Source organism: Sciurus carolinensis, chromosome 8 (assembly GCF_902686445.1).
Source record: "Sciurus carolinensis chromosome 8, mSciCar1.2, whole genome shotgun sequence".
NCBI classification, from domain to species: Eukaryota; Metazoa; Chordata; class Mammalia; order Rodentia; family Sciuridae; genus Sciurus; species Sciurus carolinensis.
Window position 1 is genome coordinate 142,609,839 of NC_062220.1, and position 26,182 is coordinate 142,636,020.

General features: G+C 64.4%; 1 protein-coding gene across 1 annotated transcript; it reads left to right on the forward strand.

Moving 5' to 3' along the window:
• The first annotated feature begins 38 nt into the window (after positions 1-38).
• On the forward strand, positions 39-24,300 carry Mmp17 (matrix metallopeptidase 17). The gene is made up of 10 exons (XM_047559898.1): positions 39-296; positions 7,631-7,763; positions 8,022-8,151; positions 8,682-8,965; positions 9,433-9,609; positions 14,379-14,478; positions 16,401-16,483; positions 16,570-16,722; positions 21,950-22,207; positions 22,697-24,300. Exons 1-10 carry the CDS (start codon positions 150-152, stop codon positions 22,987-22,989), a joined length of 1,758 nt encoding a protein of 585 aa, XP_047415854.1. The 5' UTR covers positions 39-149; the 3' UTR covers positions 22,990-24,300.
• The last annotated feature ends 1,882 nt before the right edge of the window (positions 24,301-26,182 follow it).

A 26,182-nucleotide genomic window follows, 5' to 3' on the forward strand; every position in this document is an offset into this window, starting at 1 on the left:
CGCCCCTCGAGGCGGGCGGTGCGAGGCAGTCCTGTCGAGCTGAGCGCAGGGCGCGGGGCGCGGAGCCGAGCCGAGCGGATCTCAGGGACGCGGGCTGCGGACCGGCGCGGGGACCCTCGCCGCCCCGCCGACGCAGCCCGGAGAGCGGGATGGGGCGCCGCGCTGCCCGGGGGCCCGGCCCACCGCTCCCGGGACTCCGGCTGCTGCCGCTGCTGCTGCTGCTTGCGCTGGCGGCCCGCGGGGGCTGCGCCGCGCCCGCGCCCGCACCCCGCGCGGAGGACCTCAGCCTGGGGGTGGTGAGTGCACGGCCCAGGGCGAGAGGAGCGCCCGCGCGGGAGCTAGGGTCCCTGCGGACGGCTGCGCGGAGCGAGGGAGAAGCCCGCCTGTGCGTCTCGGCGTGGTGAGGGAACCCGGGGCGCCTGGGACCCACGTCCCAACAGGCAAACTGAGGCCGGGGACGCAGGCTGAGTGGGGCCGGTGCTTCCAGGTCTGTGAGGGCACCGGGTCCCTTCCCCACTCTTGCATTCGGAGCGCACCGCAGCTGCAAGGAGCCTGGAAAGCTGGGGGAGTCGCCCAGCCCCAGCCCAGGTCCCCGGCTTGGAGCAGCCCCAGTGAGGGTGCCCGGAGGGTGGGGACCGCCAGCTGCTGTGAGCTGTGCGCCCCGCGCGCTTCCCGGCGGGAGCAGCGAAGGGCAGGGGCGCGCATCTCAGCCGAGGGAGGGCCGCGACCGTGCATGCGGGCGCCCAGAAAGCCTGTGGTCCTGGAGTTTGCTCCGCTGAGGGTTCCGAGAAGCCAGGGACCGGTCCCCAACCCCCACTGAGCGTGAATGTTGGCCCCGTCTCTCTTCCCTTCCTCCGTGAAGGCGGCGAACCTTGCCTTGCCTGAGCCCGGTGGGGACCCCTACCATTCCAGGCCCGCTGCAGCCCCGTCGCCTTCCCCAGCCTCCTTCCCTGCCCTCCAGCTCCTCCAAGACGCTACCCCAGGCTTAGATGGGCAGCCCTGCTGGGAGTTGGCCCTGGCATCTTCCCACACCCCTCTGCTGCCTGCCGGCCGGATTGGAGCCTCCTGCAGACCCCGAGGGTTTAGATCAGACTTTAAGGCTCTTGCCACCGCGGCCGGCTAAGCTAGGCGAAGACACAGCCGGTGCTGGGAGCCGGCTTCTTGTGAGGCCCCACCTGGGCTACTCTGGGTCTGAGGAGATGCAGGGACCCGGGCCAGGCGGCCTTCCCCGAGCGAAAGCCCCGGCCCTCGCAGGCAGTCTCCTGAAGGGGTCCTGGCAGGCGGATCTCCAGCAGCACTGGCATCCCCAGCTCCCAAGCCTTCTGGCTCAGGCAGGTGGCCTGGCGGATCTCAGGCAGGCAGGAACCGTCTGGGAAGGGGCCCTCGGGTGAGCACACAACCCCCATTGGCAGGACTTGCCCCAGGGCCTATATGAGAAGCTCACTTGACCACCCCACAACCATCTGGGAGGGCACTGGCCACCTTCCCTGTTGCCCACTTTCCGATGCCTGAAGACCCCTAGGGCAGGCTCCCGCCCACCCACGTGGCTTCTGAATCCAGGCCCCTTTTAGCTTGGGATCTCCTGACACCCCCCCCCCCCAACTGCAGCGCACACTCCCTGCCAACAGGGCCCCAGCTCCCCGTGGATGATGGTAAGGCCCAGGCCGCGCCTGCCAGCTCCCAGGGTGCCACAAAAGGAGCTGCCAGGAAGGCCAGTGGAGCTGGGGTCAGCGCCGTGAGGGATGGAGCCCTGGTCCAGCCAAGTTGGTTGATCAGACCTGGTGCAGTTGGGAAGTTTCATGCTGTCCCTTGGCCAGAGAGATTGAGCCAGGCTCACGCTCCTAGCAGGCACCTGCGCGCCCTGGCCAGAGGCAGTGGGGCCCTGGCACCCAACCCATTGGTAAAGAACAATGACGAAGTGCGCAGATGCCACAGGCAACCCCCAGTCGGCAGCCCCCACCCAGGGCAGGCTGGCTCTCTGGTGTGCGAAGACTGAGGCTTTCTGCTCCCATCGTGGTGAGGGGGCGCCCTCTGGTGGCCCTCAGCAGGGATGCCGCTAGGGAGCTTCCGGCCCCAGGGGCACGAGGCTGCAAGGGCTGGGCCCTCCAGATCTCCCTGGGGGCACCCACTGGGGGTTTGGGTTTGAGCGCCAGTGAGGAGAAGGGCCCCTTTGTGTGTGTGACCCGGCCTCTGCCAGACAGCGCTGAGCCCAGCAGTCGGGAGGGGCTGCCCAGCCCAGCCCAGGGTGTCTGCACAAAGCTGGATTGAGGCCTCGGCTGCTGAGGGTGCAGAGGAGCATGCTGGGGCTCCCGGGTCTGTCTCCACACAGTGCCCACGGGCCTCGGTTTGCCATCCCATCTCCTGAGCCCACAGCAAAATGTGCCAGCCCTGCAAAGGTGCTGGGGGTGCGGTCCTTCTCCCAGGACCCCTCTGGAGATGGCTGGACACAGCGGGAGGTGGGTGTGTGGCCCTGAGTCCTGCGTGGTTCTGCTCACTCCAGTGCCCTGCTCTTCTCATTTTCAGTCCGTCTTGGAGAAGGTCCCGGAGAATGACTGGGTCACCCCTTTGGATTTCGATGCACAGATGCCACCTCCCTTAACCAGGCCTGGCAGGGACATGCCAGCTGTTTCTAGTTCTGTGCCACCAGCAGCAGCCACAGTGTGCTTCCAGGAGCCCTGGAGCTGCTCGGGGCAGGCTCCGGTGGCGGGTCATGGCGGCAGGTTTTGGCAGAGTGCTCCTGAGAATGGCCTGGGTTTGTCACCTGGCACCACGCTGCGGGGGAGATTCTGGTCTTTGCCTCCAGGATGACCAGAAGGTGGAGCTGGGATGGTGAGGGTGGCCCCGGATAAGCAGAGCAACGGGCTCAGCTGGGCTGGAGGCAGCAAGCAGGAGCCAGGACAGCAGAGCACCCGAGAGCCTGCGGCCCCTTCCCGGGGCGCTAGCTAGCCAAGACACAACCAGCGGCCCCTGGTCCTCAGCACCAGACCCAAGAAAGCCCACGACTCCGATGTGCCCTCAGTTCTGTCCTTAGGTTCAGGGATGTCCCTGCACCCGCCTGAGCTCCGAGAACTTAAGCTGTCGCCATGGCCCCACAAACAGAGCCTAGATAGACTCAATGGTGCCGCGAGGCACCAGGGCAGAGGGCTCACCTGGCATGCATGAGGGCCTGGGTTCGATCTTTGGCACCAAAGCAAGATGGTGCCGCAGAGAGGGAGGGTGCCACCATGTCGCTTGCTCCTTGGTCCCCTCTCGGTGGCCACCAGGATCCCGGGCTGCCGCCTTGGTCCTCTTGAGGGTCGGGGCGTGGAGGATGTGCTCCGGCAGGGCCCTCGACGGTCCTGAGGATGCTCTGAGCTCCTGGGGGCTTGGGCTTGTTGCCCGTGATCTGCACTTGGTGGTATGGAGCCTGACTGGGTGCAGGGCTGGCGCTGGGCATGCAGGGGTGTTGTGTCTCTTCACTGTGGACCTCTGGGCGCTGTCCAGTCACAGCAGGCTTGGGGGGAGTGGGGCAGGGCACAGAACCTGGCGTCACCTCGCATTTGGAATCCGGCTGGCTCCCCACCTCCCTTCCTGCTCTCAGCCTCTCCAGGGCTCCCGTCCCCAGCTCTTCTGCTCCCTGGATGTCCCAGCTGGTCCCACTCAGGCCTTTCACCTGCTGGTCCCACTGCCCGAACACTCTTCAGGGCTCAAGTGTCACCCAGGACTGTCCCTGGAGCTCCTGCTTAGTTGTCCCATCACATCCCTCCTTCCCTCAGCACAACAGCTGCCATATAGACCCTGTCTGGTGAGTCCAGCTTCCAGTCCCAGCTGTGCCTCCACTGGCTGTGTGACCATGGGCCAGTGCCCTGACCACTCTGTGCCTCAAGTTCCTCGTCTGTAAAACGAGGATTCAGCAACAGTGCCCACTTCATAAGATTGGTTCACAGCTATCTGCCAGCACCCAGTGTGCCAAGTACGGAACAGAAGGGGACACCCCTGTCTTCCCAGTACATCCAAGGACTGCAGCGAGCATCAGCCAGTTCCCAGTGGACAGTGCAGGATGGTGGTTAACCCATCAGGAGCACCTACGGTCATTACCGCTCCTGATGCGAAGCCACCTGAGACCATCTGTGTGCTGTTGGCCATTCATGGTCCCTGACTGCAGGCAGGACAGGTCTGCCTGCTCTCCCCAGCACCCACCCTCAGGACAGATGGACAGACACTCGGAGGGAGATTGGAGGCACCCCCTGGGGAGACACTGGGACGGGGTCACCCCCAGCTGCAGGCCAGCTCCCAAGTCAACCCCAGAGGAGCTGAGGCTGAAGGGGCCTGTGGCTGTGCTGTGGGGCCCTGGCAGGTCACCCACCCTCTCTGGGCCTTCGTTCCTCCTGGGAGCGGAGTTCATGCTGCCCACGCCTTCGCAGGGGCTTGACGGAGCACGGGGGGCGGGGCACGAGAGCGGGCGCTGGGCACCGTGGCAGGGCCTGCAGGAGTAGACTCAGCCGTGGTCCTGCCGTGGCCTCTGAGCCTCAGTTCCTCCTCCGTGAGGTGGACTTGGTCAGCCAGGGCCGGAAGTGGTGGGCGAGCGTGGCCCAGGGCTGGGGCCGGCCGCCTGGGCAGAGTCCGTCAGTGTGCAGGGGGCGTCTGTGCCACGCGCCTTACGCCTCCGTCAGCCCTGAGGAGAGACGTGGTGTCGAGGGGCGTGAACGCCTGGCCGGCAGCGGGTCCCTGGCCGGCAGCGGGGTCCCTGGCCGGCAGCGGGTCCCTGGCCGGCAGCGGGGTCCCTGGCCGGCAGTGGGGTCCCTGCACGGTCACGGCTTGGGCCTCTGTGGGCCTGTAGCAATGGCCCCCACAGCCTGGGGCCGGGAATCCTGGCCAGGTGGGGAGGCGGGCGGCCCCTCCCCGTGGCCTTCTGGAAGGTTCACCCCGCGCGCAGGCTCCGTTGCCCTGGAGACAGCGGCGTCTCCGTGGCGACAGGGGAGGGAGGACGCAGTGAGCTGGTGGCGGCAGCGTCGGGCCCAGCTCTGTGGGTTGGGGGCTCTGTGGGTCCCGGGCAGGGCCGGTGGGCACGGCAGGGGAGAGCGGTCAGCCGACCACCGCGGGCCTCAGCTGGGGCAGCACTGGAGCGCGAAGGGGCTGGCGCATCCCGAGGCGCTGGGGGACACGCTGCGCTGCGTTGCCCGGGCGTGCGCTGGGCTGAGCTGGCCTCTTCTCAGCCTCCGCCCCTGCGGGGACCCCAGCCTCCGGTGGCTTGTCCCAGCCCGCGTCTCCTCCCCTGCCACCTCACGGCCCCTTAGCCTCCTTCCACATTTCAAGTGGATTAACTCCCCAGCCAGAATAGGAAGCCCTGGGCGTTAGGGGACCGTCCGCCCCTGGAGATCGGGAGGAGCTTGCCGGGCGTCTCGGCACCCCTGCCCCCAAGGCCTACCCCAGAGACACCAGCCCCCCGATGGGGTCCCACGCAAGGCCGGGCGCGGGGGCCGTCCCCCAGGGGACTTCTGCCCCTCTGGCTCGGTGGGGGACCTCGGCTGGGGCATCCTCACTGGGCATCAGGTATGGTCTAGGGAAACTGCAGGGGCTTCCAGGAGGTGACCAGCCGGGGCAGCCAGGAGCCTGTGGCCCTGCAGCACAGCCTGGTGTCTGAGGAGCGCTTCGAGGCTGAGGTCGGGCGCGATGGTGCACACCTCTGACCCCAGCGACTCGGGAGGCTGAGGCAGGAGGCAGGCAGATCAAGGCCAGCCTGGGCACCCGAAAATGGGAAGGGCCAGGGTGCGGCTCAGTGGACAGCGCGCCCAGAGACCAGGGTGCCGTCCCCGGCGTGGCCTTGGAAGAAACGTGGGGCCAGAACACACGTGTCCCCGGCTGCCATTGGGCATCGTAGGGCGCGGAGCAGTGACCACCCCCGGGAGACCTGGAGCATCCCGAGAAGGCACGCGGGTGGGGTGGAGCTCAGGAGGGGGCCGCAGGTTGGTGCCAGCGCCCACCCTGAGTGATGGCCAGGTATTCCCGAGGTCCCCCCGGAAGGTCCACTGGCAGCACCCTGTCCTGTGGCCTCGGAGGGGTCACCAGGATCCCCCAGTTCTGCACACACTCTGGGGACCTCCTCTCAAGACTGAGGGGGGATATGGGTTGGGAGGGCTTGGGAAGGGATAAAGGGACAGCAAGAACCCCGTGTCACCTGGAGGGGGAGCCCAGCTGGTTCTCTATATGCAAATCTTATGCAAATCATGGGGACCGCCCTCCTGGTGAGCACCTGTCCCTGGTGAGGTGCTGGGAGCTCAGTCCCGCTGGCTTCCTGTAGCGTCTGCCATCACCAGCACAGGGCAGGTGGGGGCCGGTGCCATGAGCAGAACCCATCACAAAGAAACAGCCCCAGCTAGGTGCAGGCTGCAGCCTGTGATCCCAGCAACTCTGGAGCCTGGAGGGAGGCAGGGTTTGTTGCTGCTTTTTGTACCAAGGGTTGAACCTGGGGTGCTTAACCACTGAGCCACGTCCCCAGCCCTTATAATGTTTTAGTTAGAGACACGAGTTGCTTAGGGTCTCACTGAGTTGCTTAGGGTCTACACCAGATTGCTGAGGCTGGCTTTGAACTTGCGATCCTCCTGTCTCAGCCTCCTGAGCTGCTGGGATTACAGGCATGGGGCCAACCTGAGCAACTTATCGAGTCTCTGCCTCAAAATAAACAAAAACCCTAAGGTGTGACTTGGTGCTGGAGGTTGTCTGGCACGTGGGGGGCCCTGGGTGTGTCCCCACTTGAAGAGAGAACTGGGGCTCCTGGTTGGACCCTGGCACGTCACCGGGCTCACGCCCTTCTTGAAGCAGGTCCAGGACTGGCGTGGGCTCGCGGGGGTCCCCGAAACCCACCTGTGGGTCCTGCGGAGCTGTGTTCCCGGGATGGTCCCCGTCCTCTGCTTGCTGGTACAGCGCCACCTGGTGGCTGGAGAAGCCCGGCTGTGCACAGAGGTGCCCATGAGGTCCTCCCAGGCCCCCTCGATGGCAGCTCCATCTGCCTTCCCGCTTCCCGCTTGGTTCAGGGGAAGTGTGACCCTCCTGCTCACCACACTTGCGTCTCGAACGACCCAGACTCTGCATCCAGCACCTGGGTGGTGCTGGAGTGAGCATCTCCTACCTCCCTGCGGGCCCCATCCTCACCCACCCTGCAAAGTAAGCACTGTACTGGTTTCACTGCTGAGAAAGCAGCCCAGAGGTCTTGACCAACCTTCCCCAGACTGCACAGCAGAGGGTCCAGTGGGCAGCCTGGGTGCTCAGCACTCGATGCAGCTCCTCTGTGAGGTCATCTCTTGCCCTTCTTGACTGGGCCCTAGACTACCCCTAACAAGTAGCCTAGGGCCTGCATCTGGTGCTGGCCGTGTTTAAGAACCTTCTAATTTCACTTTTGTCCCCTGGATGTTTTGCTACCTCAGGAGTGAGGTGCTGCAGGGCTGCTGTGAGCAGTTTCACGGGTTGGTCACTGCACAAGCCCACCCCAGCTAAGGGACATGGAGTTTACTAGCTGCCCATAGAGCAGCTTACGGAGGGCATTGGGCCTAGCTGGTGCTGCCCAGAGGCCTGCTCCTTCCTCAGTGCTGGTCCAGGCAGGCTCTGTGTGGACTACACCCTGGCCACTGCTCACTCTGCTCTCTGCCCCTAGGAGTGGCTCAGCAAGTTTGGCTACCTGCCCCCAGCGGACCCCACGACAGGGCGGCTGCAGACACAGGAGGAACTGTCCAAGGCCATAACCGCCATGCAGCAGTTTGGTGGCCTGGAGGCCACTGGCATCCTGGGTCAGTGCTGTGGACAGCTGGAGATGCTGTGGTCCCTGTAGGGCTGCCCCTCCTGTTGGCCCAGGGCCGTGAGTCCATGCTGCCTGGGCCCTGCCCCCGTGTGGCCTCATCCCCACAGGCCTGCACTGGGGACCGAGGGAAACAGGCCAGAGCGCGAGGCCAGTGCTCAGAGTCGAGGCCGCAACTCTTAGCGGCCCTGGGAACCTCAGGCTGGGGGCAGATGAGCTGGGCCGGCTGCTGACCTGCACCCGCCTGCAGACGCAGCCACGCTGGCCCTGATGAAGACCCCACGCTGCTCCCTCCCTGACCTGCCCCCGCTGACCTGGGCTCGAAGGAGACGCCAGACTCCGGCTCCCACCAAGTGGAACAAAAGGAACCTGTCATGGAGGTGGGTGGCCAGGGCCAGGAGAGGCTCCCACCTGTCTGCCGAGCCGCAGGAGGACTGAGACCCTGGGAGTGATCCTGTCTGGAGGCCAGAAGCCCCAGGGCAGGGCGGGGCCGGTCCTTCCCGAGGGCCTGTCCCAGCCGTCCCCTCAGCCATCTCTGCTTCCCTCTGCATGTGGCCTCCTCCTCTTGGGGTCCCCTGGCCTCCTGCCTCTTACAGAGAGGCTCCCTGGATCTGGGGTCCTCCCGTCCGGGATTAGCTCATGTGTCTGTCCCTTGGTCACATCTGCAGAGACCCCCTTTCCAAACCAGGCCGTGCACTCGGGGTTTGGAGGAGGTTGGTTAGCGGACTCCCCTTCCGGCTCGGCGGCCTGGCCGATGCGGGCCCTGTGAGCGGTCAGCAGCACTGGCTGCAGACACTTGCCCCTCAGCCCCCTGGATCCCACCTCCCGTGTCCACCTTGGGCAACCGGAGGTGGGAGGATGCCCGGGGCGCCGCCCGTGGCCCAGGCCTGCACCTGCCGCCCGCCTGCAGGGTCCGGACCTTCCCGCGGGCGGCGGCCCTGGGCCCCGACACGGTGCGGGCCCTCATGCACTACGCCCTGAAGGTCTGGAGCGACATCTCCCCGCTCAACTTCCACGAGGTGGCCGGCAGCGCCGCGGACATCCAGATCGACTTCGCCAGGGCCGACCACCAGGACGCCTACCCCTTCGACGGCCCGGGCGGCACCGTGGCCCACGCCTTCTTCCCCGGGGACCACCCCTCCGCCGGGGACACCCACTTCGACGAGGAGGAGGCTTGGACCTTCCGCTCCTCGGGTGGGTGCCGAGTCCCTGGGACCCCTCGGCCCGGCAGCCCCCGGGGCCTGCAGACGCTGCGGCTCCAGCTCAGGAGGCGGTCGGGCCTCGCCTGCCCAGTGAGACCTGCAGGACGGTGTGTGGCCCGCAGTCTGCCCACTCCGACCCCCGGTGTCTGTGAGCAGCCTGGCCGGCCTCAGCTGGGCCTCGCCCAGGGAGGAGGGCCCAGCCCATCGCTCGGGGCCGGGCCTGTGCTCGGGGCCTGGGGACCCTGCTGGTCCTCGAAGCCCAAATGGGCACCATGCGGCCAGGGGAGGTTGTGGCCCGCTGGGAGGTCAGAGGCCCAGGGGGAGCCCCAAGACCCCGCAGAGCCTCAGAGGGCGGGCAGTCCCCGCGGCCTGCAGAACCTGACGGGCCCGGGCCCAGGAGCGCCGGGCGAGGCCCCGGCCCAGAGGAAAGGGCAGATGCTCACACGCACCGTCCCGCAGATGCCCACGGGATGGACCTGTTTGCGGTGGCTGTCCACGAGTTCGGCCACGCCATCGGCCTGAGCCACGTCTCCGCCTCCAGCTCCATCATGCGGCCCTACTACCAGGGCCCCGTGGGAGACCCTCTGCGCTACCACCTCCCCTATCAGGACAGGGTGCGCGTCTGGCAGCTGTACGGTGAGTGTCCCCCAGGCTGGACACCCCCCTGGACGGCCCTGAGCTCTGCTGCCCCTAGGGAGGGGACAGCGACCCGCTGGGCTGCACCTGCTAGAGCTGACCCGGGATCCCTGGAGCCCAGGAAACGACGTCTGTCCCCAGAGCTCGTAAAACCCTGGCAGCAGCTCTGTGGGCAGGAGCAGGCCTGGGCAGATAGGCTGCCCACGCCAGGTCCTCGTGTCCTGAGAGCGGGTGCTGTGCCCGCACGGAGAGGAAACAGTCACACAGGGCAGGCGGCTTGCCCAGGATGGCCCACAGGAGCCAGAGACAGGCGGCTTGCCCAGGATGGCCCACAGGAGCCAGAGACAGGCAGCTTGCCCAGGATAGCCCACAGAGGAGTCAGAGACAGGCAGCTTGCCCAGGATAGCCCACAGAGGAGTCAGAGGCAAGCAGCTTGCCCAGGATAGCCCACAGAGGAGTCAGAGGCAAGCAGCTTGCCCAGGATAGCCCACAGAGGAGTCAGAGGCAAGCAGCTTGCCCAGGATAGCCCACAGAGGAGTCAGAGGCAAGCAGCTTGCCCAGGATAGCCCACAGAGGCCAGAGACAGGCAGCTTGCCCAGGATGGCCCACAGAGGCCAGAGGCAGGCAGCTTACCCAGGATGGCCAACAGAGGCCAGAGACAGGCAGCTTGCCCAGGATGGCCCACAAGGCCAAAGGCAGGCAGCTTGCCCAGGATAGCCCACAAAGGCCAGAGACAAGCAGCTTGCCCAGGATAGCCCACAAGGCCAGAGACAGGCAGCTTGCCCAGGATATCCCACAGGAGCCAGAGACAGGCGGCTTGCCCAGGATAGCCCACAGGAGTCAGAGGCAGGCAGCTTGCCCAGGATAGCCCACAGGAGCCAGAGACAGGCGGCTTGCCCAGGATAGCCCACAGGAGCCAGAGACAGGCGGCTTGCCCAGGATGGCCCACAGGAGCCAGAGATAGGCGGCTTGCCCAGGATAGCCCACAGGAGCCAGAGACAGGCAGCTTGCCCAGGATAGCCCACAGAGGAGTCAGAGACAGGCAGCTTGCCCAGGATAGCCCACAGAGGAGTCAGAGGCAAGCAGCTTGCCCAGGATAGCCCACAGAGGAGTCAGAGGCAAGCAGCTTGCCCAGGATAGCCCACAGAGGCCAGAGGCAGGCAGCTTGCCCAGGATGGCCCACAGAGGCCAGAGGCAGGCAGCTTACCCAGGATAGCCAACAGAGGCCAGAGACAGACGGCTTGCCCAGGATGGCCCACAGAGGCCAGAGACAGGCAGCTTGCCCAGGATAGCCCACAAAGGCCAGAGACAGGCAGCTTACCCAGGATAGCCCACAGGAGTCAGAGACAGGGAGCTTGCCCAGGATAGCCCACAGGAGCCAGAGACAGGCAGCTTGCCCAGGATGGCCCACAGGAGCCAGAGGCAGGCAGCTTGCCCAGGATAGCCCACAGAGGCCAGAGACAGGCAGCTTGCCCAGGATGGCCCACAGGAGCCAGAGACAGGCAGCTTGCCCAGGATAGCCCACAGAGGCCAGAGGCAGGCAGCTTGCCCAGGATAGCCCACAGGAGCCAGAGACAGGCAGCTTGCCCAGGATAGCCCACAGGAGCCAGAGACAGGCAGCTTGCCCAGGATAGCCCACAGAGGAGTCAGAGACAGGCAGCTTGCCCAGGATAGCCCACAGAGGAGTCAGAGGCAAGCAGCTTGCCCAGGATAGCCCACAGAGGAGTCAGAGGCAGGCAGCTTGCCCAGGATAGCCCACAGAGGCCAGAGGCAGGCAGCTTGCCCAGGATGGCCCACAGAGGCCAGAGGCAGGCAGCTTGCCCAGGATAGCCCACAGGAGTCAGAGGCAAGCAGCTTGCCCAGGATGGCCCACAGGAGTCAGAGGCAGGCAGCTTGCCCAGGATAGCCCACAGGAGCCAGAGACAGGCAGCTTGCCCAGGATGGCCCACAGGAGCCAGAGACAGGCAGCTTGCCCAGGATCCCCACAGGAGCCAGAGGCAGGCATCTTGCCCAGGATGGCCCACAGGAGCCAGAGGCAGGCAGCTTCCCCAGGATGGCCCACAGGAGCCAGAGACAAGCAGCTTGCCCAGGATAGCCCACAGAGGCCAGAGACAGGCAGCTTGCCCAGGATAGCCCACAGGAGCCAGAGACAGGCAGCTTGCCCAGGATAGCCCACAGAGGAGTCAGAGACAGGCAGCTTGCCCAGGATAGCCCACAGAGGAGTCAGAGGCAAGCAGCTTGCCCAGGATAGCCCACAGAGGAGTCAGAGGCAGGCAGCTTGCCCAGGATAGCCCACAGAGGCCAGAGGCAGGCAGCTTGCCCAGGATGGCCCACAGAGGCCAGAGGCAGGCAGCTTGCCCAGGATGGCCCACAGAGGCCAGAGACAGGCAGCTTGCCCAGGATAGCCCACAAAGGCCAGAGACAGGCAGCTTACCCAGGATAGCCCACAGGAGTCAGAGACAGGGAGCTTGCCCAGGATAGCCCACAGGAGCCAGAGACAGGCAGCTTGCCCAGGATGGCCCACAGAGGCCAAAGACAGGCAGTTTGCCTAGGATAGCCCACAGGAGCCAGAGACAAGCAGCTTGCCCAGGATAGCCCACAGAGGCCAGAGGCAGGCAGCTTGCCCAGGATAGCCCACAGGAGTCAGAGGCAAGCAGCTTGCCCAGGATGGCCCACAGGAGTCAGAGGCAGGCAGCTTGCCCAGGATAGCCCACAGGAGCCAGAGACAGGCAGCTTGCCCAGGATAGCCCACAGGAGCCAGAGGCAGGCATCTTGCCCAGGATGGCCCACAGGAGCCAGAGGCAGGCAGCTTCCCCAGGATGGCCCACAGGAGCCAGAGACAAGCAGCTTGCCCAGGATAGCCCACAGAGGCCAGAGACAGGCAGCTTGCCCAGGTGGCCCACAGAGGCCAGAGACAGGCAGCTTGCCCAGGATGGCCCACAGAGGCCAGAGACAGGCAGCTTGCCCAGGATAGCCCACAAAGGCCAGAGACAGGCAGCTTACCCAGGATAGCCCACAGGAGTCAGAGACAGGGAGCTTGCCCAGGATAGCCCACAGGAGCCAGAGACAGGCAGCTTGCCCAGGATGGTCCACAGAGGCCAAAGACAGGCAGTTTGCCTAGGATAGCCCACAGGAGCCAGAGACAAGCAGCTTGCCCAGGATAGCCCACAGGAGTCAGAGGCAAGCAGCTTGCCCAGGATGGCCCACAGGAGTCAGAGGCAGGCAGCTTGCCCAGGATAGCCCACAGGAGCCAGAGACAGGGAGCTTGCCCAGGATCCCCACAGGAGCCAGAGGCAGGCATCTTGCCCAGGATGGCCCACAGGAGCCAGAGGCAGGCAGCTTGCCCAGGATGGCCCACAGGAGCCAGAGACAGGCAGCTTGCCCAGGATAGCCCACAGAGGCCAGAGACAGGCAGCTTGCCCAGGATGGCCCACAGAGGAGTCAGAGACAGGCAGCTTGCCCAGGATGGCCCACCGAGGCCAGAGATAGGCAGCTTGCCCAGGATAGCCCACAGGAGCCAGAGACAGGCAGCTTGCCCAGGATAGCCCACAGGAATGTGCATCAAGCTGAGCTCTGCCCCAGGGCCACTCCTTCCTGGGAAAACATCAGAAATAAGGCAGAAGAACACCGTCCCTCCCCCATGGAAGATGGTGCCCAGGGAGGATGATGCTTGATGCAGGAGGTGAGGAGATGCCTCCCTGCTGGTACCCGCAGTGCCAGGGCACGCCCACGCCCAGAGCCAGGCTTCGCGCGAGCCCTTGCCGCTCTCCACTGACACCCGGGGCTCTGCTTTTCCTTGAGGTTCTGGGAATAGACCCAGGACTTGACCACGACCCGCGAGTCCCTACCGGGCGGCTCCACGCTGGCCACCAAATCCACCACCTCACAGCCTCCACGTCTCACCGGGCATGGTGTGTGATCCAGGGCCTGGGAGGCTGAGGCAGGAGGATTGTGAGTTGAAAGTCAGCCTCAGCAACTTAGCCAGGCCCTAAGCGGCTCAGTGAGACCCGTCTCTAAATAAAACACAACAGGGCTGGGGGTGTGGCCCAGTGGTTAAGCACCTGGGTTCAATCCCTGGAGCCAAAAAAAGGGAAAAAACCAGGGTCCTCTCCCGTGTTTGGCCCAAGGCTGTGGCGATGTGACCTCTGCCCAGCTCTCGAGCACTCCAGGGACCAGAGCCCGTCGGCCTCCCCCACCTCCCCGGCCCCGGGCAGCAGGGCCTCTGCCGTCCCTGAGGGGCGGCCCACTCGGCGCCAGCTCGGCCGGTCCTGCGGCCCAGGCCCTCTGCACCTCTTCCGCGTGCACAGCGTCCTCAGGACCCTCCACACCCGCGTGTCAGAGCGTGTTCCTCTTCACGCCTGCGCTCCCCTGTCCACACACCGTGTGGTGATGAGCAACACCAGGGCCGGGGTGGAGCCGTGAGCCAGAGTCCGGCTGCTCGGGGGACGGCTGCTTCCTGTCCCTGTGTCCCCAGTGCTGGGGCGGAACCCAGGCCTCAGGCAGGCGAGGCTCCACCTCCCAGCCGCAGCCAGGCCCTTTGGTCTCACTAAGGTGCCCAGCCGGCTGGAACCTGCCCCCCTGGAGTGGCCGTCCCGTGCGCTGGCCACTGCCCGGCCCACTTTCAGTTCTTCCAGGCAACAGGCTGGGGTCCGGCAGGCAGGCCCTGGGCGGGCTCTTCAATGGCCTGGGTGCTGCGGGTGCTGTGGACCGAGTGCCGGGCACCCGTCGGCCTGGCCCCTGGCTTGATGCTGCCCTCCTTGTGTCCACAGGTGTGCGCGAGTCCGTGTCCCCCACGGCGCCGCTGGACACCCCAGAGCCCGAGCAGCCCCCGCTCCTGCCAGAGCCCCCCGACAACCGGTCCAGCAGCCCGTAAGCCACGGTCCTCCGCACGCCAGGGTCCTGAGCAGAGCCCACGGGGCCCCCGCCCAGCCAGGCCTCCTCTTCCCGCGTCTGCCCTTCCCGTCCTTCCTCCCTTCTCTCTGGCCCTGGGACGAGGCCACAGCGCTGCCCCTGAGCCGCACCCCAGCCCTCTCCATCTGCTATTTTGCAACGGGGTCACAGGCCAGGCTGGCCCGTGCCATGCTCGCCTCGGCCCGCGTTGCGGGGCGCAGGGCTGCCTGCCACACCAGCCTGGCTCCCTTCCAGGTGCTGGTGTGCCCGTCCCGCGGCTCTGCCCCAGCTCTGGCAGCCCAGCCGGCCTCTCTGAGAGCTGCCGTCTGCCCTGGGGGACATGCACGCCGCTCCCCAGCTTCCCGGGTCCCCACCTCGGGCTGGAGCTGGAACTGGGTACCGTGCCATCAGGGTGGGCCCCGCAAGGCAGCCGCTGGCCTCTGGGTAGGGCAGTGAGGACCGCCCGCAGGGCTCTGCAGCTCAGAGCTCAGATCCTGCCAGCATGGGGCACGGGGAGCAGGCGGGCACCAGTCTAATGCCCAATTCTCTCCTGATCGACTGACCAGAGCCTGCGGTGACGGCAGCTCCTTCAAGAGCGCCTACTCCGTTCTTCCTTTTATGTGTATCTATGATATTCTGGTACCAGGGAATGAACCAGGGCACTTCGCCACAGAGGTAGCCCCAGCTAGGTCCCACTAAGGTGTGGAGGCTGGCCTCGAACTTGTGATCCTCCCACCCCAGCCTCCCCACCGTGCCCGGTTCCTTTAAATATCTTCGTTAGTGCCTTCTAATTCTCAGCAACAGTAGATTCATGGTTACACATCCGTGTGTGCACACGGTCACGTCATCACTTGACCTGTATCGCTCCCCAGTGCCTCCCTCTCCCTCCCGTCCTCCTTCCTCTGCCAATCTCCCTCTGATTTCACCAGATCCCCACCGTTCGTTTCCTCTTTCCTCAGAGCTTCCACGTGTGAGTGAAAACACATGACCCCTGACCTTCTGAGTTTGGCATCTTTCACTTAACGTAACGTTCTCAGGTTCCGTCCATTTTCCTGCAAATGACATAATTCCATTTCTCTTTAAGGTTGAATCAAACTCCATTGTGTACGAACACCACAATACCCCAGGTTTTTGTTTGTTTGTCTGGTACCCAGGGCACTTAACCACGGAGCCACGCCCCCAGCCCTTGTTACATTTCATTTAGAGACAGGGTCCCCCCAAGTTGCTTAGGGCCTTGCTAAGTTGCTGAGGCTGGCCTTGAACTTGAGATCCTCCTGCCTCAGCCTCCAGAGCTGCTGGGATTGCAGGTAGGCCACTGTGCCAGCCCGTGCCTGGTCTTCTGAGCAGCCTCTATACTGATTTCCATGGTGGTCGTACTGTGTACAGTCCCACCGACCGTGAGAAGTGCTCCGTTTTTTCTACATCCTCTCCAGCGTTTTTTATTATTCGTATTATATTTTTTTGGAGGAGGAAAAGTTACTTGGGGCTCATGGTTTCAGAGGTCTCAGTCTGTCGGAGGCCGGCCCCGTTCCCGGGGCTCGGGCTGAGGCGGGACGTCCTGGCGGAAGAGCTGGCTCCGGGAGTGTTCCTGGCCCGGCGGTGCGCCTGGGAGAGGTGGACTCGGGTGGTGTGAGTGGGTCTGCCTCACACTGCAGTGTTGTGTGTTTGTGGCCATTGTTTCTTCCGAGAAGTGCGTCTGGTTCCTGGGCCCTTTTAATAACAGGGTGCCTGTCTTTTTAAGGGTAAGTTTTTAAAGTTGTTTACACATTCTGGATCCGAACCCCCGTGGAAGGCAGCTGGCGAGGCCCTGCCCGTCCTGTGGGCTCCCTCCCCACGCTGCCTGCCCCGCTCCGAGCTGCGGGCTCTCCTGCCTCCTGCCCACCTGCCTCTCTTCCCTGCAGGCTCAGGAAGGACGTGCCCCACAGGTGCAGCGCCCACTTCGACGCCGTGGCCCAGATCCGGGGCGAAGCCTTCTTCTTCAAAGGTGCCCCAGGGCCCAGGGTGGTGGGTGGGGAGACGGCCGCTGGGCCCCCAGACCCGCCACCTGCAGCACCCCCTCTCGTGCCCCAGGCAAGTACTTCTGGAGGCTGAACCGGGACCGGCACCTGGTGTCCCTGCAGCCGGCGCAGATGCACCGCTTCTGGAGGGGCCTGCCGCTGCACCTGGACAGCGTGGACGCCGTGTACGAGCGGACCAGTGACCACAAGATCGTCTTCTTCAAAGGTGGGTGGCCTCCCCCACGCGCGCCAACCTCACCGACGGAGGCTGCAGCGGCACCCCCAGCACAGAGTGTGCGCCTGCCGGGAGACTGGCCTAGAGCACAGAGCAGCTCATTGACTGTGTGCTAGATGGATGCATATTGAGCACCTACTGTATGCCCGTCCTGTGGGAGGTCCTGCAGGTACACAGTGAGCAAGCATGGCAACCCCGCCTTCCTTCCAGAAAGCTCCACGAGTAGTAAGGGCAGCTTAAGGGGGGACCAGCGTGGCAGGAATCCCGTTGGCAGAGAGCTCCTGCAGGAGATGCCATCTGAGCTGGGCGCAGTGGCACATGCCAGCCACCCCAGCCACTCTGGAAGACCCCAAGTTCAAGGTCCGCCTCAGCAACCTAGAGCCTCAAAATAAAAGGGACTGGAGATGTAACTCAATGGTAGAAATACCCCCGGGTTCAATCCCCAGAACCAAAATAATAATAATTAATAATAATGATGATAAATAAAACCAGAGTTCCAGGAACAGAGTTCAGGTCAAGGGAACAGCCAGTGCTAAGGCCCTGAGGCAGAAGCCATCCTGCGGAGCACAAAGAACAAGAGGTAGCAGCTGGCAGGACAGAATGCCGGGTGGACACCCACCCTGACAGCTGGGCAAGCTGGCTGCTGGTGCCTAGACCACCCCTACCTGGTGCCCACCCTGGGGAAGCCTCGCGGCTTCGTCCCTGGGTTTGTCCTGGGCACTTCTCCAGCACCGTGTCTGTGTCAGGAGCAGCAGCAGGCGAGCTGGGCAGGGCTGGGTCTCCTGGGCTCCCGACTGGGGTGGACAAGCAGGGACTCAGTTCACCCCGCTGTGGGCCCCGCGTCTGACCGCAGTGTCCAGGGCTCTCCACCTGAGACGGCACTGGCCGCCTGGGCGCGCCTGCGGTCTGCGTGCCTCCGGCCTCTGACGGGGATGCCCAAAGCAGCGTGACCCCGCCTGCAGGCTCGCTGGCCAGGGCAGGCCACGCTCTGAGGTTCCGGGACGCGAGCCTGGCGGGTGTGGAGCAGCACTGCAGCCGCTTGCACCGGCCAGGCCGCCTGTTCCTCCGGGAGGTGCCGATGCCCGGCTGTGGCTGCCGTTCCGTAGCCGCTTCCTCCGCGTCTGCTCGCCCCGTCCCTTGCAGAACTGACCTGGGCACCTGCACTGGCCTGCCCTGGGGACCGCTCGGGTGAGTGCTGCCGCGGGAGAGGCAGGTCCTGCCCCGGGTGGTGGCCCGGAGGCTGCCCGCGGGGACCCTGCACCGCAGCAGAGGACCCATGTCCAGCAGGGTCTTCATGTCTGTCTCTCCACCGTCTCCTGAGGAGAGTGTGCTGCTAAGCCGGCCGCCAGGTTTGCTGCTGCTTCGCTTTCCTTTGCACACGGCCCGTGCCTGTTGCTCTGCACCAACTGCACCTCCAAGACCACCCCCATTAGTACATAAAGAATCTCCTCCTCCTTCCAAATTTCATGTTGGGGGAACAAATCTGGCTTGTAGAAAAACTGCAGAAATGACCACATGGACTGGGCATGGTGGCGCAGGCCTGCGGTCCTAGCAGCTTGGGAGACTGAGGCAGGAAGATCACAAGTTCAAGGCCAGCCTCGGCAACTTAGCAGACCCTGAGCAACTTAGCAGACCCTGAACAACTTAGCAGACCCTGAGCAACTTAGCAGACCCTGAGCAACTTAGCAAGACCCTGAACAACTTAGCAGACTCTGAGCAACTTAGCAAGACCCTGAGCAACTTAGCAGACCCTGAGCAATTTAGCAGACCCTGAGCAACTTAGCAAGACCCTGAGCAACTTAGCAGACCCTGAGCAACTTAGCAAGACCCTGAGCAACTTAGCAAGACCCTGAACAACTTAGCAAGACCCTGAGCAACTTAGCAAGACCCTGAGCAACTTAGCAGACCCTGAGCAATTTAGCAAGACCCTGAGCAACTTAGCAGACCCTGAGCAACTTAGCAAGACCCTGAGCAACTTAGCAGACCCTGAGCAACTTAGCAAGACCCTGAGCAACTTAGCAGACCCTGAACAACTTAGCAAGACCCTGAGCAACTTAGCAAGACCCTGAGCAACTTAGCAAGACCCTGAACAACTTAGCAGACCCTGAGCAACTTAGCAGACCCTGAGCAACTTAGCAAGACCCTGAGCAACTTAGCAGACCCTGAGCAACTTAGCAAGACCCTGAGCAACTTAGCAGACCCTGAGCAACTTAGCAAGACCCTGAGCAACTTAGCAGACCCTGAGCAACTTAGGAGACCCTGAGCAACTTAGCAAGACCCTGAGCAACTTAGCAGACCCTGAGCAACTTAGCAAGACCCTGAGCAACTTAGCAGACCCTGAGCAACTTAGCAAGACCCTGAGCAACTTAGCAGACCCTGAGCAACTTAGCAAGACCCTGAACAACTTAGCAAGACCCTGAGCAACTTAGCAAGACCCTGAGCAACTTAGCAAGACCCTGAACAACTTAGCAGACCCTGAGCAACTTAGCAGACCCTGAGCAACTTAGCAGACCCTGAGCAACTTAGCAGACCCTGAGCAACTTAGCAAGACCCTGAGCAACTTAGCAGACCCTGAGCAACTTAGCAAGACCCTGAGCAACTTAGCAGACCCTGAGCAACTTAGCAAGACCCTGAGCAACTTAGCAGACCCTGAGCAACTTAGCAGACCCTGAGCAACTTAGCAAGACCCTGAGCAACTTAGGAGACCCTGAGCAACTTAGCAAGACCCTGAGCAACTTAGCAAGACCCTGAGCAACTTAGCAAGACCCTGAACAACTTAGCAGACCCTGAGCAACTTAGCAGACCCTGAGCAACTTAGCAGACCCTGAGCAACCTAGCAAGACCCTGTCTCTAAAGAAGGTATGAGAGAGGGCTGGAAGTGGCTCATGGCTGAGCACCCTGGGCGCATTCCTGACACCAGAAACAGCCAGGGTGCTGTGAGCCCGGGTGGGGCCTGCCCCTCTGGGCGTGCTTTCTGCCTTTCTCCTGGACAGGGAGACAGCCAACCGCGTGACACATTGCTCCAGAGCCCTAGAGTCCCCAGTGGCCACCACAGTGACCAGAGGCCGCCGTCCAGGGCACAGGCTCAGCTGCCTTGCAGCATGTCCCCAGACTCATGCTGCCTCCCTGGCCCTCAGTGTCTCCCTCACGAGGCCCAGGCCTCAGGGTGTTGGTGCCTCCCAGGATCGGGTCCTGGGCTCCCGCTGGCAGGAGTGTCCCCAGGGCTTGGGTCTGACCCGTTCCATCTGGGGATGCTCCACAGGGGCACCTGGGCCAGGTTGCCTGCGGGTTTCTTTGTCACACCTTCTGGGAGAGACTTGAGCCCATCTGAGTGTCCTGCCCAGGTCTGCCAGCCACACGCCTGGGCCCCTGACAGAGCCGCGGGTCCCAGTGCTGCCTGGTGTCAGGGGCGCCTGCAACCTGGTGCCTGACTGAGCAGAGCCACGTGGCCGGGTCTTGTCCCTGTGTCCTTACTGCATAGGGCGTCTCCGCTGTTTCCAGCCTGTCGTGTGTGCACCTGCGTGTGTGTGCACGTGAGCGTGCGGGTGTGTGCACGTGGGTGTGCACATGCATGTGTGTGCATGTGCGCACGAGCGTGTGTATGTGCACGTGGGTGTGTGGGGGCCTGTGTGTGTGTGCACATGTGCACATGGGTGTGCACATGCATGTGTGTGAGTGTGCATGTGCATACATGTGTGTACGTGTGTGCGCCTGCATGTGCACATGGGTGTGTATGCGTGTGTGTGCTTGTGTGCATGTGTGTACTGTGTGCTTGTGTGTACATTTGTGTGCGCATGTGTGCGTGTATGTGTGTATATGTGTACGTGTGTGTGCCTGTGTGCGCCTGCATGTGTGTGCACATGGGTGTGTGCTTGTGTGCACGTGGGTGTGTGTACATGTGTGTACGTGTATGCGTGTGTGTGTACATGTGTGCATGTGCACATGGGTGTGCGTGTGTGAGTGTGCTGTGTGCACGTGCGTGTGTGTTAGTGGAACGACACCAGGGCTTCGCACATGCTAGGCAGGTGCTCTGCCCTGAGCTACACCCCAGTCCCCCCTTTTTTCATTTTTATTTGTGGCAAGAAACATACGTTGCAATTCAACCACTGTTGGCGGTTGGTCTGGTGGACTGAGCACTCAGCACGCTCTACAGCGTCTCCACCCGCCTGAACTGAAGCTGCCCCACTGGACACCAGCCTGGCCCCTGGCACCCCGTTCTGTGTCTTAGGAGTCTGGCGGCTCCAGAGGCCCCACACGACTGCAGGAAACAGGGTTCATCCTTCCGTGAGGCTGGCACCTGTGCCCAGGTTCATTCTGCCAGGCGGATGCCAGGATTTCCTCCTTTCTCCCCTTTCTTTTTGGTACTGGGGATTGCACCCAGCTGCTCTACCCAGGAGCATCCCAGCCCTTTCTGTCTGGAGACAGAGCTTCTCCAAGTTGCCCGGGCCGGCCTTGTCTTACCATCCTCCTGTCTCAGCCTCCCTGGCTGCCGGGAGGGGGCGGGTCCTTCCTCCTCCAGGTTGACTATGTGTCTGTCCAGTGCCGGGACTACAGTCTGCGCATGTGTTCTTCGTGCACCGCGGTGGAGCCGGGCTTGCTTGGCGCTTTGGCCGCTGTGGACGGGGCCTCTGCGACTAGGGCTTCTCGGGGATCCTGCTTTCGGTTCTTGGCATTTTGCCGGGAGGGTGCGTGGGGAGTGCTGCGTGCTGCCTGCGCTCCACTGTTAGCTTCCTGAGGAGCCCAGCTGCCCTGCCCTGCCCACCAGCTGACCAGCATCCCACCTCGCGTTCTCCCACTGCCGAGGCAGCCTCCACCGTGGTCCTGGGTGGACTCCACCCCCGCTGGCAAAGGGCTTTAGTGCTTCTGTGGCAAACCACACGCAGGGTGGCTCAGAATGAGCACCTGCCCATTTGCCGTGAAGATGTTCCCGCCCCCGGCACAGAACTGGGGTGGGCGCATCTCCAGGCAGTGGCCAGCTCACCCTAAGTTCTGTTTCTGGTCCTACGTGGCCGCCAGAGCAGAACCTGTGTCCACAGGCTGCTGGTTACCTGACCCACCCAGGCCTGAAAATAGTAGGTGCTCAATAAATATCCATGAGGACTCCTGGGCACTGGGGTGCGGGTGACCGCTGCAGCCGCCGTCTCCCCAACTGGGTGAGGGCGGCAGGCGTGGGAGAGGGCCGCTGAGCCCCTGCCCACACGCTTTCTCTCGCCCCCAGGAGACAGATACTGGGTGTTTAAGGACAATAACGTAGAGGAAGGATACCCACGGCCCATCTCGGACTTCAGCCTCCCACCCGGCGGCGTGGATGCCGCCTTCTCCTGGTCCCACAATGACAGGACTTATTTCTTTAAGGACCAGCTATACTGGCGCTATGATGACCACACCCGGCGCATGGACCCTGGCTACCCTGCCCAGGGGCCCCTGTGGAGGGGTATCCCCAGCACGCTGGATGACGCCATGCGCTGGTCTGATGGTGAGCATGCTCGGGCCAGGCTCTGGCCTGCGTCCTCACCAGCAAGGCGGGGAGAGCTGTGGGGTCCCTGAGCCCCGCTAACCTGTCAGCTGAGCCTGGTGCGTGAGCGCCACAGCCCTAGGCTGCCACAGGGCCACACGCCTGGCCCCCTCCCCGGTCCTCAGTCCTGTCCACACCAGCTCCTCCTGCTTCTCACACCCAAACACTGGACCCCAGGGCCTTTGCATCTGTGGGGCCCTTCCTAGGCACCACAGGCCTGGCCAAGTGTCCAGCTCAGAGCCTCTTCCTCCTGCGCCCCAGCTGGCATCTGCCGCTGGCACTGATGCACCCCCAGGCAGCCCCTCCAGGCCGGGCAGTGCCCGGCCCTCTGAGCTGTGCCCTGCGCCTAGAAAGCCCGCACAGGGCAGCCCCCGGGTAGAACCCGTCAGGGACAGGAACCCCGGCGCTGGCCCACGTCCCACCCCTGCCTCCGCCGGCTCCTCCCCGCAGGTGCCGCCTACTTCTTCCGCGGCCAGGAGTACTGGAAGGTGCAGGACGGCGAGCTGGAGGCGGCGCCCGGGTACCCGCAGTCCACCGCGCGGGACTGGCTGGTTTGCGGGGAGCCACCCAAGGCCGGCGAGGTGGAGGCGGCCCGCGCACAGCCCGGGCCGCAAGGCCGCTCGCAGGACGGCTTCGCCGTGTGCTCCTGCTCGGCGGCCGCGCCCGCGCCGCCCCGCGCGCCCTCGGCGCCGCTGCTGCTGCTGTGCGCGCTGGGCGCCGCCACCCGGGCCCGCGCGCCCTGAGCTGCCCGCGGCGGGACGGCGCCTCCCTTCCTCTCCCGCTGCCCTTCCGCGCCCTGCTGGCGTCCATGCCACCTTCCTGTGCCCCTCCTCGACCCCCGGGGGTCCCTGTGCCCTTTTCACCCATGGGATCCTGGAGGCCCCGGGAAACTCCGAGTGCCCGGCCTGGACGTTCACAGCCACTCGTCCCCCACCCGGCAATCCCATCCAGTGCCGCCCGCCGGGAGCTGGAGCCGCCTGCAGCGGGGACTTGCCTCTGCACCCAGTGGCCACTCAGGACCTGCCTGCCCAGTGCACAGAGCCCAGCGTCCAGGCCTGCTCCACCCAGCGGCAGCCCAGGGCAGAACCGCCCTCGGATCCCGGCTCCTGCCCCTCCTGCCCAGATGGAAATCCGGGGCTTGTGTCCACATTGCCTCCCGCCAGCTCCCCTCGCCCCCCAGGAGGGCTTCATCTGCCCTCTGCAGACTCACCAGCATCCTCCCTGGGGCTGCGGAGGGGCCTTCTGACCCCGGGACTAACAGTGGGGTTCACAGGGGAAGAGGACGGCCGGGTGAGCGGCAGACCGTAGGCGGGAAGTGCGGCTGTCTGACGGGTGGAACAGAGGGTGACAGGCCGCTCCAGCAGCCCAGCCGCAGCACCTGGACGGGTGGAACCTCAGCTCGGACCCGGAGAAGCCGGAGTTCAGCAGGAGGGCCCCACCTGCAGCAGTGGCCTTCAGGGGATCCGGAAGGCCCACCGAATGGAGGAGGGAGGGTGGCTGTGAGCGGGCAGTGCAGTGTTCTGAGGGAAAGGCAAGAGGGAGAGGAGACACCAGTGCAAAGGTCCTGGGGTGGGGCGGGGCCTCCTGGGCTCCCCGGCACTGCACGGCGTTGGGGTTTGCTCCTTGAGTGATGGGAAGTCACCGGTCACCCTGCAGCTCTAGGGATGCGCCAAGAAGGCCCCATTCCACTGGTGAGGACAGCTCCCTTCACCAGATTGTCACACTTCCTGGCCCCAGGAGCAGAGGCCAGACCAGCCCCTCCCAAGCCCAGCCATATCCTGTGTCCCTCTGTCCACTCCCTGGTACTTGGAGTGGCCCCTGCCATCAGGACGGACGGGAAGGCCTGGGGGGTCTCTGGGAGACAGGTCCCCTGGGGAAGGCTCCCTCCTGTTCTTCAGTAATGCCCTCCACATACCCAGCCCCTTCCCGTTGTCCTGCCATGCTGGCCGCGGGTCCAGCAGCCTGCGGTGGGGGAGGCCCTGAGGTCCCAGAGGCCGGGTGTCCTGCTGCTGTCTCTCTGTCGTCCTGACGCCCTCTAATAAAACTTTTCTACGCCGGCCGGGGAGCAGCTCGGTGGACCACCTGTGCAGCCTGCGAGAGGCCCTGGGTTGATTCCTCCAAAAGCACGTGTCTCCCCGGTGTCCAGTGAGGTCGGGGAGCTTCATGACCCCCGGGGCCCTGGGGGTCGGGAGGGCCTGTGGCAGGAGTGGCCAGGCAGGCTGCAGCCCGAGCAGGAGGGACACGCTGCCGGACCCCGTCAGGGACACAGACGCGGCTCTAGTTCCAACGTGCTCTCGTGGAGAGTGAGGACCTCTCTCCCCTGAGCTCTCTGGGACGTGGCGCTGGCCCTGGGGCTGTTGTGTCCCTGCCGGCCAGGACGTGCTCCCGAGGGCTGGCTCCGGCCCCGCCACCCGGCACTCAGGCGGTGCTGTCGCCACGATGCCCACCGCCCTCGCTCCCGTGGGGCCAGGGGTCCGGGGCTGGGCTGTGGCCCGGCTGGTGGCAGGGCCAGGCTCCTGGCATGGCTGGCTGACCTCGAGGTGGCCCAGGCTCATGAGCAACGTGGTCCCGGGGCCTGGGCGTGGAGTCCACAGAACGTCCTGGGGTGACCTGGGCTGGACCCTGCCCCCTGCAGCCCATGGAGCCGAGGGTGGTGGTCCAGCAGTGCCGTCGGCCGCCTTGGCTCCTCGCGGCCCTGGAGGCCAGAGCCCTGGCCCCCGAGCTGGCGTCCTGTTCCAGTAGGGGCGGTTCCTGGTTCGCCCACGCTGTCCGCCAGTGTCCTCGCCTGGCTAGGGCGCTCTGCTCCCTCGTCCCCACAGGAGGCACCCTGGCTGCGTGAGGGCTCCTGCTCTTCCCGTCCCCGAGGCCCCCTGCTAACACGTCCAGCTGGGGTGGGGCTGCTAGCCGCGATGGGGAGGTGGGTGCAGGCGCCAGGGCAGGGCCCGGGCCACGCCACACTGCCCCTGCCCGCCCACCGCTGCCTCTCAGAGGACTTGGTCACTCCAGAGCATGGCATCATAGCGACAGAGCAGCTCCCCTGGGTCCTCGTGTCCACCCGGGGAGAGGGGAGGGGTGGTCTCCATTGTCACACGGGGACACTGACCTGAGGGGTGTGGGAGGCTTGTGAGTCCTGGGGCCAGGGGCAGCCTCGGGGGTCAGGCTGGAAGCAGTGCCCTGGCTGCCCCTGCCCCCAGCTGGGCTCCCGGGGGCCAGTGTCCTCCAGCTCCCGGAGTCGCGGGCACTGAGTGGGCCAGGGCCGCCTCCCCTGGCTCTGAGCTCGGCCCCTGCTGGCTTAGGTCCTGGCCTCCTAGGAGTCCAGGCGGGGTGGGCAGGACCCAGCCACACGTGGACACTCAGAGGTAGCCGCCTGCTTACTGCCCTGGACCTGGCTCCCCCCAACCCCGTGCCTGCAGGAGGCACCCAGAAAGTCCGCGGATGCACGGCCTGCTCCGCCTCTGCCTGCCTCTCTTTTAATTAAAAATAATTTGGGTGCTGGGGATTGAACCCAGGGGTGCTTAACCACTGAACCACATCCCCAGGCCTTTTATTTTTTATTTTGAGACAGGGTCTCACTAAGTTGGTGAGGTTGGTCTCAAACTTGCAATCCTCCTGCCTCAGCCTCCCTGGTCTCCGGGATCACAGGCGTGGCCACCGTGTGCCCACACACCTGGTTGTCTTTCCGTGTCTCTGTCGCTGTCTCCCACTCTCCCTCCCTCCCTCTCTCCTCTCTCTCCCGCTCCTGTCTCTGTCTCCCTCCCTCCCTGTCTCTGTCTCTCTCCCTCTTTCTCTTATGCAGTTGCACTGGGGTAGCTCAGGACTGGCAGCTCCTGGCTCCTGTGAGCCCCAGGTGCTGGCACTGGGCTGGAGCCCCCACCGCCTGGCCTTCCTCCCAGTCTGGGCCAGGTGCCGTGCGTGGGCAAGGGGGTGTGCCGTGGG